We start from the raw sequence: 13,943 nt of genomic DNA, 5'->3' as shown, positions 1-13,943 counted from the left end.
TCTACGTCGGACGTAATGGGCTCGTTCGACCATAAATTGATCATCCTTTCGGTTCATCCTTTTTTGCCTGTCTCGACCGGTTAATAAAGTTTCTTTAATTATTTACACAGGCCGCTCTACATTCGCTCAATCGATGCGCAATCAACGAAGTTCCAGCGGAGAAATTCCGAAATTCCGAATTTCCCGAGATGGAAGTCGAACGAAAACTATACGGAAAATGAAATGTTACTAATTCAATTATGTTATCGGTCGTTAGACGGTGCCTTTTGATTTACCGAAATTACTATTAATTACTATTAAATTACTATTAAGTTACTATTAAATTTCTAATAATTACTATTAAGAGAGAGAGAGAGAGAGAGAGAGAGAGAGAGAGAGAGAGAGAGTTACTATTAAATTACTAATAATTACTATTAAGTTACTATTAATTACTATTAAATTACTATTGATTACTATTAAATTACTAATAATTACTATTAAGTTACTATTAATTACTATTAAATTACTATTGATTACTATTAAATTACTATTAATCACTACTAAATTACTATTAAATTACTATTAAATTTATAATCATAGATCGTCGTTCAAAATTGCACCGTCCATTTCCTATAAAAATTTCTAAAAGTATAGTTCAAATTCTTCTTCTCCTCCCATTTTAATTAATTTAATCAACGTCGCATCCGCTTGATAGCGATTAACCACCAAGCTAGAATTACCCTCTAAAATTAACGAGATCCCTTTCGTCAAGATACTGCATGATTTCGATTGAAAAGCACGCCTAAATAAATGTATCCCCAAGAAGTTATTAATCGTGGGAACGAAGAAACCGAAATCCAGCGTCGAGGCAGTAATTTTTCTTTCGAATCGTCGAAAAGGCGTCCGCGAAGATCCACGATGCACGAACGCGTGGAAATAATTTGCGTTGGAAATGAACAATGTCGTGTGTCAGATGGCAGCCAGCAGTCGCGAGAGAGCCAGCCCCGGCCGCGCCGCATCGCGCCGCGTCGAGTTTGTGCGTTTGTTTCGTGTCACGGCGGCGGGCGGCTGTCGCTTATTCGTGACCGATTTCCACGAGGCTGAAACGCCGCCGAAGAAAGAACGTGAGAACCGGGCAACTGCGGACTACTCGGAAAACTGGGCCTCGCGTTTCTCGCGTGTCGCCGAGCTCGCGCGTACGGATGGGCTCCATATTCAATGACTGAAAGTCGAAAGGGTTGACTTCGGTTGACTCTGCTAAGTACCTATCAACTTATTCAACGAATCCTCTCGGATTTCGCCGGGCGAGACCGGGGAAACATTTTCACTGGAAACAAACCGGTTAATAGCTCGCGCCGCGGTCTTCGCCGGATGAAACAGCTGCCGAGACGACGGCACGAATATTTACTGAACGAAAAATCGAATTATTTTTTGGACAAAATCTCGGTTATTATTGCAATTATCGAGGATAATTATTATTACAATAATTATAGATAATGCAGTTTCAATGGTTTTATTATTTCCAGGTTGGCGAACTTTTTGTTAGGCGAAGAGGAAGAGGAGTTATTCTTTTTTATAATAGTGTAATATATAATAATATTTTTTTATTAATAGATTAAGGATCTTTGAGCAAGATACAAATTTTCTGCTTCTGTTTTTAGTGACTCATAAATAATCTATGTAATGCCTTTAAAAATGTTTTCTATTCAAATTGTATATTATATATTATTATAATAATATAATAATATGATAATATATAATATAACAATATAATAATATAATACTATAATAATATAATAATAATTATATATTATTATAATAGTTATAATAAAATCATCGAATAAAAAAAGACGTTTAAATTTTAAATTCATTTTTCACATAAATGAATTAAATCCGCAGTCCACTTATTAATATTTATTATTCAATGGAAGCATATCAATTGACAATAAATTTTCTTCCAGCCAGCGAATGATTAGAAAAACAGCACAGAGGGATCTAATAATTTTACAACCCTCGATTCAACGATATTATCGCTAATAACAATAAATCGACAGCTTCCAATCGCATTAGATTTATGAAAAATGCTCGCGATACTATGTTACAAGATTCAAAGAAGTTAAATATATTATTATTTTATTGTTAGTTATATTATTATATCATTATAGTCAGTATAGTCATATTATATTACAAGAAGTTTAAATTATAGTTTAAAATTTTGAAAGTTTAATTTGTTAGTCATATTATTACATTATTATAGTCGGTATAGTTACATTACAAGAAGTTCAAATTCATACCGCGCGCATAATTTCAGAGCCCCCCGTTCGATTTTCATTTCCTCCCTTAAACATACCCCGTATATATGTATTTACTCGGAATAGAATCCGCTGGAAAAATCACGTTCGCGCGATCACGAGATCATAGCGGAAAATCGGCCGGTAACGTATAAAGTATAAATGGTAAGACCACCTTAAGCAGAGTTTTATTTTCGAGGTTTCGAGTGACCCAGTTCCCGCCCTCCGTAGGTCCGGAGCCGGGTCTGAAAAACTCCCTCTCTCTCTTCTTCGAGATTGCCCGACGTGCTTGGTCGGGGCGCGCGAGCGCCGATATAAAATTCGAGGTTAAATTGTATAAAGAAGGATACACGCGGGCACGAAGAGAGGACACGGGGGGAGTGGAGGGGGAGTGGCGGCCTTCCTCGATATAAAACAAAGCAAACGCAGGAACTAAGAGAATCGCTAGGGGCAAGCGGAATCAAAAGCAGCTCGGTAATCTCGGCGGCTGCGATGCCCGCCGACTTATTTCGATTCGATTTTCAATGAAGCCATTTTTCCATTTCTGGCGCCCCGGAACAATGGTGTTTCGTAGGGAATTTATGATTTGTAACAAGACGTCGAACGGGGTACAAAGAGAGAGAGAGAGAGAGAGAGAGAGAGAGAGAGAGAGAGAGAGAGAGAGAGAGAACGGGAAGCGCCGCGAAAATACATATTTGTCCCGCGGGAACGTGCGGTGTCTTCTCTACGGATACATTTTTATTTCAATGAAGAGAACAAAGATTTACGAGACATGAACGGCCGGGAATTGATTCATGGCGCCTCGCGCGATTCAATTGGTTTAGTAAATACAGGAACGCGAGCGCGCGCGCGCACCGTCCCACGGAAATACGCGCAGTGTTCCTTCGAGGTGTGTTGGCTGCGAAATGATTTTCCGAAATTTTTCGTACAAATATTTGTTTCGAAAGGAATAATAATAATATTATTATTATTATAATTATCATTATTATTATCGTTATTATTATTATTATTATTATTATTATTATTATTATTATTATTATTATTATTATTATTATTATTATTATTGTTGTTGTTGTTGTTGTTGTTGTTGTTGTTGTTGTTGTTGTTGTTGTTATCATTATTATTATTATTATTATTATTGAAAGTGTTATGTTGCAATTAACGACTCTTCTCGTATTAATTATAACATTTACGATACATGGAACGAAATGGTATCCCATAATTGAATGGCGATTTTGAATAAGGGTTTATGTTACATTTTTATTGAAATTCAGTCATTAGCTAGGGTGCTGTAACGAAAATTAAATATTCCTACAGCAGTGAGTACAGTAAATTCTCTCTAATTGATCCTCATAGATTGCACACAAAAATGGAGAATTTGGGGAAAGAATTCTACACTACTGTATGTGGAATATTAATTCTACATTAATTACTTATCGACAAGAATTATATTTTATTCTTATGGCAATCGTAATTGAAAGAACAAATTGTAATAATTTTATTAATTGAGTTACATGAAATCAAACTAAAGAATCAGATAATCAAATACAACATTAAATAGTCAATTAAAAATAATTATTATAATACTTTTTGCATTAGATATCTGTAAATTGCAAGAAATAGTAAACCAATATGTAATAGTTAATCATCCACTTCTAATGATAATATTCTTCCATCCCCCAAGTAAGTCCAATAAATAATCGTGACATAACCTCAACACTAAATCATCAATTTAATATAATTATTACAGTACTCTTTTCATTAGATGCCTGTAAATTGAAAGAAATTGTCTCTTAAACCAATATACAATAATTAATCACCCACTTATAATAACAATACTCTTTTATCCCACAAACAAGTCCCATAAATTGATTAATCTCACATTTATCTATACTAATTATTGTATATTTCATAATTATCTATACCAGTCGGAAACTTGTACAACGGACAAAATTAACAACACCGACGTCGTCGATTTGACGACGAGTTAAACCGCGTCGTCGTCGAACGTTACAAATGGGCCCGTAACGCGGGCCCTTAATCCCGTGCCCCGGGAACGATAATTCAAGGGAATCGGAGGTCCCGATGGGGGAACGTTACTCACTGCAGAGTCCTTGGTAAAGCACGTGGATCTCCCGACGATGTTGACAAGCCTCGAGGCGCAGCTTGCATTCGTTCCCGTAGCTGATGCCGTCGTCGCCGCAGACAGGTTGAAACTCCGCCGGACAGGTCGGACACTCGCAGATCGCGGTGCTGCCGGTCTCCGCGCAAATGGCGCCCCACTGGCAAATCTGCGGAGAAAACATCCTCTCTCACTTCGGCTTTCCTTTATCCCCGAGATTGTCGAGTCGGGAGAATCTCGGAGAACCGCGCGACGATGTTCCGTTTTCGTCAGTTTGCCGCGACGCTATTTCGACGCGCGTTCGCGGAGAAACAAGCCAGATGCGGTCTCGAAGGAGTGGGGATGCACGGCGCGCGCGAACGGAACGCTGGGAAAATTTCAGAATACTCGGAATATCTCGGAAACTGCGAAAGATAGCGAAGCGGTGTTTCAAGAAAAGTTGTTTGGTATGGAAGAGAGCGTCGCGTGATGCGAACAGTTTTCTTGTTGGCGACAAAATGGCGGAGATTTCGCGGTCACGTTGGATTTCTTTCCGAATGAAATGCTGTGATTTTGTGTACACTGTGTTACGGTGCAATTAATATATGCAAAATATATTATATATATATATATATATATATATATATATATATATATATATATATTATATTTATAATATAAAAAATTATAATATAATATAAATATATATTATAATATAATATAATATATTTATAATATAATAAAATGTAATAAAATAAAATAATAAAATGTAATAAAGTAGAATAATAAAATGTAATAAAATAAAATAATGAAACGTAATAAAATAAAACAATAAAATATAATATAATAAAATACATAAAATTACAAATAAATGTAACTATATTTTAGGTCTCCAGTGTGAACGGTGTCCCCGACGAGCCGAAATTTTCGCGAAACGTGAACAACGCGGCAAAAATGTCAACAGCGGGAACGCCTTCGCACGTAACAGCCGCCGAAGACAAAAGTCGGATTAATCGCGGCCAGTCGGACGGTTATCTCGGAATTTCACCTTCCGGCGGCCGCGGTCTCCGGCGTCGCCAGCTGAAACGGATATATATATTCCGGGGCCCACCCTCTTCGCGCTCGTTCCCCGCAAAGCCGATAATCTATCGCGAGCAATACTTTCCAGGCCGCGCGCAATTTACGCGCGGCACTTTAATTCTCAGAATTGAATGTACACTCGGCCCCTCGCGGTCCCGCCGCGTTTTCATTGGCCGCCGACGAATCCGCGCGTTTTTCACGGGGCCATATTACGGCCGCGGTGTCCGTGCCGCGATTAAGCACCCTTATCGCCCGGGAAGGATGGGGATTATGGCCGGGCCGATGTACAAAGTAGAAACGGGACGCGCGCGGACACGATTAAATTCTAGTCTTCGCGAGCGAACTGCCTGCGTGTTGGTCGCAATCACAGCGGCGTAGGTCGCGTTTTCTTCATTTTGGGAAATCAAGAATATTGTTGTTCATTGTTATGTGTATTGTTCACACACACACACACACACACATTGTGTGAACTTATTTATATTATTTAAATATAATTTAGAGTTCGGTTGATCCATAGTAACTTCACAATTTCTTTCACTGGTCTTTTTTTTTTAAGAAAAATGGGGTCTTTTTCACCCCGAAAAGGGGTGATTTCTGACTTTTTTCCACTTGACACGAATCTACTTGTTTTTCTTTGATACATATGAAATTGATCGCTCATAGAAAACTTCTCTATTATTCGACAATTTATCGAATACAGACAAATTTAATTAAATTGATTAATAATGTGAAAATTCTTTTAAAATAGCATAGCAATTTTTGGCGTCGCCTCGGAGTCGCCACTCGAGCGCAAAGGGTTAAAATACATAGATTATGTTGTTTCAACAATCGCACGTAACTTTCGACGGTGCCTCAGGATCACCGCTCGGCTGCAAAATGTTAACCCTTTGCACTCGAGTGGTGACTCTGTCTCTCTAAAATAATTTTTACATTTTCAAAGTTCAGATTAAAAAGATCGTTAAGAGCGTTACCGTTGTATGCGAGCCACAAGACTCAATTTCATATGCATAAAACGCACTTTCTCATGTAAAATAAAACTACCATAAGTCCGAGAAATTATTTTCGATTTACAGTTGAAATAGCTTCGAGCGCAAAGGGTTAAGGGACAGAATAAACGAACAGACCTTCTCGGAGCAGGGTCCCCTAGACCCGCAGGTTCCAGTGTAGGCGACCTCGATGCTGGTCTTCGTCAAGCAGGCCTGCCTCTTCAGCTCGCAGAGGGACGTGTACGTTTTGCCACCCCTCGCGCAGACCGGTCTCATCACCGGCTCGCATTCCGGGCCGCACTCGCAGCTCGCGATCCCTTGCCGGTTAATCACGCACTGCTCGTACGGGCTGCACTTCGCCTCGTCGCACGGATTGATTCCTGCACAATGCCGCGGATTAAAAGTCACCGACCGAGCCGCTTCGCGCGCGGCCGTGCCGAAGGTTCCGTTTTCCCCGATCGCGGAACAGTGGACAACGATGGGCGCCGGTCGTTCCCGGGGAAACTTTCGACGGCTGGGATCGAATGTAAAGAAATGGATCGATCCCCGGGACGGGATTTCGCGCGAGATCCTCTCCGAAAACTTTCCTCGTCGAATTGCCACGCGAATCTCGCACGGCGCGCCGGCGAACTTCGCGCGAACGGAGATCGGAAACTTCGGCAAATAACGCGCCTCGCGCCTCCGTTCCACGGCGCACGCGGCTCCGGATTATGGAATTTGGGATCTGGCCGATTAATTCGTTTCTTTAGCGTGGAATGTGCATGATGGACCGACGAGGATTCCGACTTCCAGCGGAGTAGGCTCTCGAGATAATCGTTCAGGTCGCGATGTTACCTTCGGATTTTCGTTTTCTTACGGCGATTTTCTGTTCGCTTTGAATTCGATATTGACGTCTTGTAGTCAAGTTGATGTACAATAGACACGATAAATATGTATATTTCTTTTTCTTCTGAGGGATGATTACGATCGAATGCTTCTACTCGCTTTAATCGCGAAGAAAATGGCACGGAAAGGGATTAAGGTCGAATTACTTTTCCGAAATTGAACCGAACGTTTTGCGTTTCGTCGAGACGTAGGACTAATTTGTTAATTTGCTAATTTTGCTAGGCAACGCGTCTGCATACGTCCTTTCGAAATTGCAGTTAAATAGAATGCCGAGCAAAATAAGAAACTCGCCGAATATTAACGCGAAAAATTCAATAAAATTCAATGACAAAGTGAGAATTTACCACAAGAAATATTGGTTCAGCTGTTTTGTTTGTTACAAGCCCTGGTAACATTCAGTTTGTTCAATATATTTCGATAAAAATAAATTTCGGAAACCTAGTTAAAAATTAGCGTCACCCATGCGTGAATCGCGCGGCATCGAATTGTATCAAGTCGAAGTAAGCCTGCAAAGGTCCCTTAAAAAATGAAGCGAGAACGAAGCGAACGATGCAATGAATGAAACTGTTACATGTAAAGTAGCTGGAAAAAATTCGAAGCTACACAATTATCCAAAGCACGATAAATTCTCCCCAATTTTTCTTCAGTTTGTAAACAAAAGTGGACAATTTCGGAAGAGAAGATGCGATTATTCGAGCCTCGCGATTCATTTTCATAATTACCGGTCCCCGATTGCCGATAACTATAAAAACGAGGCGCATAATCGAGTCTCCCCTTCCAAAATTAATCATTTCTATCCAAAAATTGAAGAACAATTAGGAAGAACTTACTGCAAAATGAGTTCCAAATTAAAGAAGTTATCGCTCGCCAAATTTTTCCAAGATCATTTCAGTCATCTTCTTGTTCGACCGCTTCTTCCAATGAACTTTCCTAACAAATACATCCTCTCTATGATCGACAGATCTCTCTGTGATCGACAGATTCACGGGTAATCGATTCGCGCGACAGAATCGACGATTATAACGACCGGCATGTAAAATGTAAACGAGACATTGGAAGCGTTTGCGGTCGGTTTACCGGATTTCTCGGGCAGAATTTCGATTACCTGAGTCGCAGGCGCCGTTGTACACCTTCCTGAGCGACAATCTGGATCTGCAGGCCTCCTGCTTGAGGCTACACTCGTTCGAGTATGTTTTACCATCGCTTCCACATACCGGCGAGAACTCGAGGCCGCACTGCTCGCCGCAACGACAGGCCGGCTGCCTCGAGTCGTCCAGCTGACAGATTTCCGGTTCTACGCACTCCACGTTTCTGCAGGGATCTGGAAAATGAAATTGCGGTACGCGCGGCTTGAAATAACGTTGAACAACAAAACTCGGATGATGCATTGTGTACCGACGGAACGCGTATCGGGGGCCCGGTTGTAAATATTTTAAATGTTTGGTCAACGAATGCTCCGTCACTGTCCTCCCGTCCCTGCACGTCTCCGGCACGGTGATATTTATTTTATGAAATACACCGCAGACGAAATAATAGACGTCCGGGGGGTTTGAACAAAAAAAAAAGAAGGAAAAAAAAAACTACAAACAACAAAATATCGGCGTTGTAATAATAGAAGCCGCCGTGAAATAAACGAAATGGATTGCGAAATTGATACGATTGAGTGTGCGCGATGTAATACTGTTGTTGTTGTTGTTTTTTTTTCGATTGTAACTTGTTTCGTGTCGTTAAAAAGTGGCCGCGGCGTCGCGGCTCCGTTCAGCCGAAAACGGTGCTCGAACATTTCGATGTATAATATTGAACGTTTCGTTCAACCAATGCGTGTACATTTAATTAGAGACCTCGAGGAGCATCGAAGAATTTGTTGAAATTTTTTTGGCGAATTCTTTTTAATGCTGGATACGATATTCCTCGAACACTTATTTATATTAAACTATTTTATCGAGATTTTACAGTATTATTACAGTAATGTCTCCCCAATTGTCGCCCAAATTGTGCACTAAAATAGACAATTTGGGAAGAGGAGACGCGATTATTCGAGCCTTACGACTCGTTTTTTATAATTAATTATCATTGTCAATAACTATAAAAACGAGCCGCGAGGCTCGAATAATCGTATCTCCTCTTCCCAAATTGTCCATCTTTGTGGACAATGCGAGCGTCAATTAGGGAGACATTACTGTATTCAGATCCAATTCGACTACATATATTGGTATGTTAGAAAATCTGAATATATATTTTTAGCGGCATATGTCAAGGTTATTTATTTGATCAATTTATTCAAGATTATTTGTATAGCATACTGTCAGAACGTATTAGAAAGATTATTCTTTTTTTTTCTCGGACATGATTCAATGAAACCGTGACAGCAGAGAAGGTTACGTGGCTACGTTTTATCATGAAGATGGCAGTTAAACGGTCGTAATGTATACACAACGCACGTGCTTACAAGGCTGACTAAGAAGTTCGCTCGCCCTTATTATGTGCACTTTACTATAAACTTGTATAACAGGCGCACATAATGTTGGCATCGACGTGTAATAAGAGCGCGCCTAAGGAAACGACGGAACTTTTTACAGCTCGTAAAACGGACACACGCGTCACGGTTCGGTTAACAACAATTTCCATTGCACACACCGACCTTGTCTGTCTTTCGCAGTTGCAATAACAAGTTTTGTACAAATTTGTAGAATTTCTGTACGATTTTATTCTTTATCGTCGGCTTAAATGATACATAATCAGGCGCAATTGAATGGATTATTATGAATTCATTAGTTAGCTCTGTTTGACGAGTATATTCGTCGTCGCTTGATTCTCGCGACACATACAGATGCGCGCTCTAAGAAGTAGCTAACTGGTCACAGCTAACTGGTTAATATAGCGACGTAGCGATAATAGTGAATAGCGTAGCTATATATAATATAATATAATAATAATAATAATAGATAATATAGCATATATTAGCGTAGCTAATATAATATAATAAAATAATAATAATAGATAATATAGCATATATTAGCGTAGTTAATATAACATAATAATATAATAATAATAGATGATATAGCATATATTAGCGTAGCTAATATAATATAATAATATAATAATAATAGATAATAAGCATATATTAGCGCGTAGCTAATATAATATAATAAAATAATAATAATAGATAATATAGCATATATTAGCGTAGTTAATATAACATAATAATATAATAATAATAGATGATATAGCATATATTAGCGTAGCTAATATAATATAATAATATAATAATAATAGATAATATAGCATATGTTAGTGTAGCTAATATAACATAATAATATAATAATAATAGATAATATAGCATATATTAGCATAGCTAATACAATATAATAATATAAGAATAATAGATAATATAGCATATATTATAGCGTAGCTAATATAATAAAATAATATAATATATATTATTATATTATACGATAATAGCGTATAGGTAATATAGCGACGCCTGTCCACGTTCCGGTCGATCGTTTACCGACCGAGGAGTCGCTCGTGCCGGTCGGCCGAACAATTACAGCGTAGGAAATCCCGTCTCGGACGGAACGGTTTCGGTAAGATTTTGAGTCGGCCCCGGAGGCAGGTTAGTCGGCGTCAGATTGATAAAGGCGGCTAGAAAGAGCCCGGTGAGAAGTGTGCGCGGTCTCGCGAAGAGGGATGTGCCGGGCCGGGTCGGTCCGGGTGTTGTCGGGTCGGGACGGGCCGGGCCGGGCCGGGCCAGGGGGGGTCCAAGGGGTTACCCGTGGCGCAGGTAGAAGCATGGCTGCGCCGAGATTAATCTTCGCCCTCGACCAAGGAAGGAAGTTGGATTCCGTTTCCTGTCCGTAGGCGGTAGGTTTCGACCTTACAGCGGGGCTGACGCGGCAAGTTCCCGGGGGCGGTGGTGTTCCTCGGGGTTGGTTCGAGTTACAGACCAGTGGAGCGGCTAAACTCGACCCTTCCGCAACCACCCTCGTTTCTTCCTCGCCAGCCGCCAGTTTAGTGGCTCGTCTAGAGTTGTAATCGAAGCCACCGCCACCGGGCCCACCCCCATCACACCGCATCCCACCCGAACGTTCGTCGTGTACAAATATTCCTGTATCGGTTTGTGTTGCAGCAGCTTCGTTCTCGCCGGGCCGCGTGTTTTTCTAAGAACGGTGTCTCTCTCAACGGCCGGAGACGCTGTTGTCTGTTTGCCGAGCAATTTGCGGGAACGAACTCCGCAACTATTTTCTCGATCTTGCGCCGCCATCTGGCGACGATCGCGGTTGTACAGGGTCGAACGTCGAAGCGATTGGTGCGAGACCGAATAGTATGCGTATCTATGCACCACTTCGAACAATTCCAAAAAACAATGAATAAAATGCACGAATCTCTACAAGAGATCATTAATCGTTTTATTATTATAACCACTGAACATTAATTAATTGCCTTTGTTTCAAATCCGTCCAGGTACCTCCGACGCACCCTTACGATTCGTCTACGACGAATTAAACCGCGTTCCTATGGAATGTGCTCCCTTAGCCAGCATCCCCCGACAGTTTTCGCTAGCACCGAAATCCGGGGAACACGATGACCGCGGCAGGACATCCCTATTTTTCTTCGAAAGTATGCACCGACCACCTTAATACAATCTCAAGACCTGCAGGCTAATTTCACGGGACATTAGGTGCACGTACGAACCCGAGCACGTCGTCGGAACCACCCCCGGTATCGTCGGCCGGCCGTTATCCCCGAACAGACTCGCGAGTGGTCGCAACGACCACGTGCACCCCGCAATCAACCGATGGCCGAGCATATCCGGCGGCTGGCCGAACGTTTGGCAACGAGAATGGGGTGCCGCGGTGGGCGCTAGATCGCGGGGGATCGCGGGAGGGTGACGGCGCGAAAGCCAATTTCCAGGACGTCGTCGGAAGCGTTGATTCGTCCTATTTAAATTCCAGGGGGACGCGGTAATTTTCCACCCTCTTATAATTCAATCGGGAACGGGTGGTACGTTCTCGCGCCCCCGGGTGGAGGGGGGTCGGCCAGCGTGGCGGGGGGTAGAACGGGGGCGGTATTAAAATAACATTGAATATAAAGTGGACGCGCGGCCGTGGGTGGGACGGAACAAAAGAGCGCGGGATAAAGGTGGGAAATGGAAAAAGATCGGGACAGGCTGGCGTCACTTGAAACCGTAAAACCCCTCGTAAATTGCCTTAAAGCCCTTCGATCGTGGACAGTGTGCGTCGGGTCCTCGATTCACACCCCGTTCCGGCCCCGGGCGATTTCGTCGAACAAAAGCCATCCGGGCGAGCGATAAAAGTGTGTTTAAAATTCCCGCGTCGCCGCGGGGCAATTGTTTTTAAGTCCGTCGCTTCGGCCGCCCCGTCCCTCAAGCCCGTTTTTCTTCCACGGCCGCCCCCCCCCTCCCACCCCACGTTTGCTACCGTGCTCCAACGTTCAGTCGCGGTCCCGTCTAATCTTTCGAGTTACGCGAAACTTTCTACGTGGCCCGGCTGCCTCTTGTCCTTTCTCTTCTTTTTTTCGTCCGCCCTTCCTCTGGTGGGAAGGGAAACTACCCCCTTCTCGTTCCCGCCCCTCGTCCTCTCTTGTTTCCGATCCTCTCGCATCTTTCTCTCTCGTTTGCCTCTTGTTTCGCGACCCTTCATTTTTTCTTCGATACCGATTCTCGCTCTCTCTTTCTCTCCCACTTTCTTTTTCTCCCTCTTCTCTCTTTCTCTCCCACTTTCTTTTTCTCTCTCTTCTCTCTCTCTCTCTCTCTCTCTCTCTTTCTCTCTTATATTGAATTTGCATGAATATGTATTGTTTTGTAATATAAAATATACCTTAGCTTTAGGTTATAGGTAATCAAGCATTCTCAGCTTTATCTTTAGCTTTAGGTCATAGGTAATCAAGCATTCTCAGCTTTATCTTTAGCTTTAGGTTATAGGTAATTAAGCATCCTCAGCTTTATCTTTAGCTTTAGGTCATAGGTACTCAAGCATTCTCAGCTTTATCTTTAGCTTTAGGTAATAGGTAATCAAGCATTCTCAGCTTTATCTTTAGCTTTAGGTAATAGGTACTCAAGCATTCTCAGCTTTATCTTCAGCTTTAGGTAATAGGTAATCAAGCATTCTCAGCTTTATCTTTAGCTTTTGATTTAGGTTACACGTAATCAAGCATTATCTTCAGCTTCTTCTCAGCTTTATCTTCAGCTTTAGGTCATAGGCAATCAACAATTCACTTTATCTTTAGATTTTGTTTACAGGCACTTAGCAATCTGAGCTTTAACTTCAGGTTCAAGTTATAGGTAACCCAGTCGACTCTACTTCAGCTCTCTCTCTCTCTCTCTCTCTCTCTCTCTCGTTCAATCATCTAGCTCTCTTCCTCCCTTTCTTCCCCCCTTTCCCTCTCTCTCCACCTTACACTCCAGAGCTCGCGCTACCCCCATCCAGCATAGCCGGCTTGTCCCGGCACGCCGCGCGTATTTTGCATTCTCGCGGAATAACTTTCAGAAAGGAATAATAAACGGGGTCGGTCGGCCAGGGATGGAATAAGGATAGAAGCTGTCCGGGAGGGTAAGTGGCGGATAAAAGGAATTGAATTGAGTCTGGTCAACGAACGAAG

General features: G+C 41.7%; 1 protein-coding gene across 6 annotated transcripts in view; it reads right to left on the bottom strand.

Moving 5' to 3' along the window:
* The window catches only part of LOC117219778 (agrin), an 846,148-nt gene that overhangs the window by 46,069 nt on the left and 786,136 nt on the right, over window positions 1-13,943 (bottom strand). For all 6 annotated transcript variants that reach the window (XM_033469208.2, XM_033469209.2, XM_033469207.2 and 3 more), the window contains 3 exons: window positions 8,428-8,643; window positions 6,576-6,817; window positions 4,375-4,561 (listed from right to left, as the gene is read on the bottom strand). In XM_033469208.2, coding sequence (XP_033325099.2) covers window positions 4,375-4,561; window positions 6,576-6,817; window positions 8,428-8,643 — 645 coding nt within the window. The remainder of the gene's footprint in view (window positions 1-4,374; window positions 4,562-6,575; window positions 6,818-8,427; window positions 8,644-13,943) is intronic.

The sequence above is a fragment of the Megalopta genalis genome, chromosome 5 (genome assembly GCF_051020955.1).
Source record: "Megalopta genalis isolate 19385.01 chromosome 5, iyMegGena1_principal, whole genome shotgun sequence".
NCBI lineage: Eukaryota > Metazoa > Arthropoda > Insecta > Hymenoptera > Halictidae > Megalopta > Megalopta genalis.
This window is presented reverse-complemented; position numbering and strand designations above follow the sequence as displayed.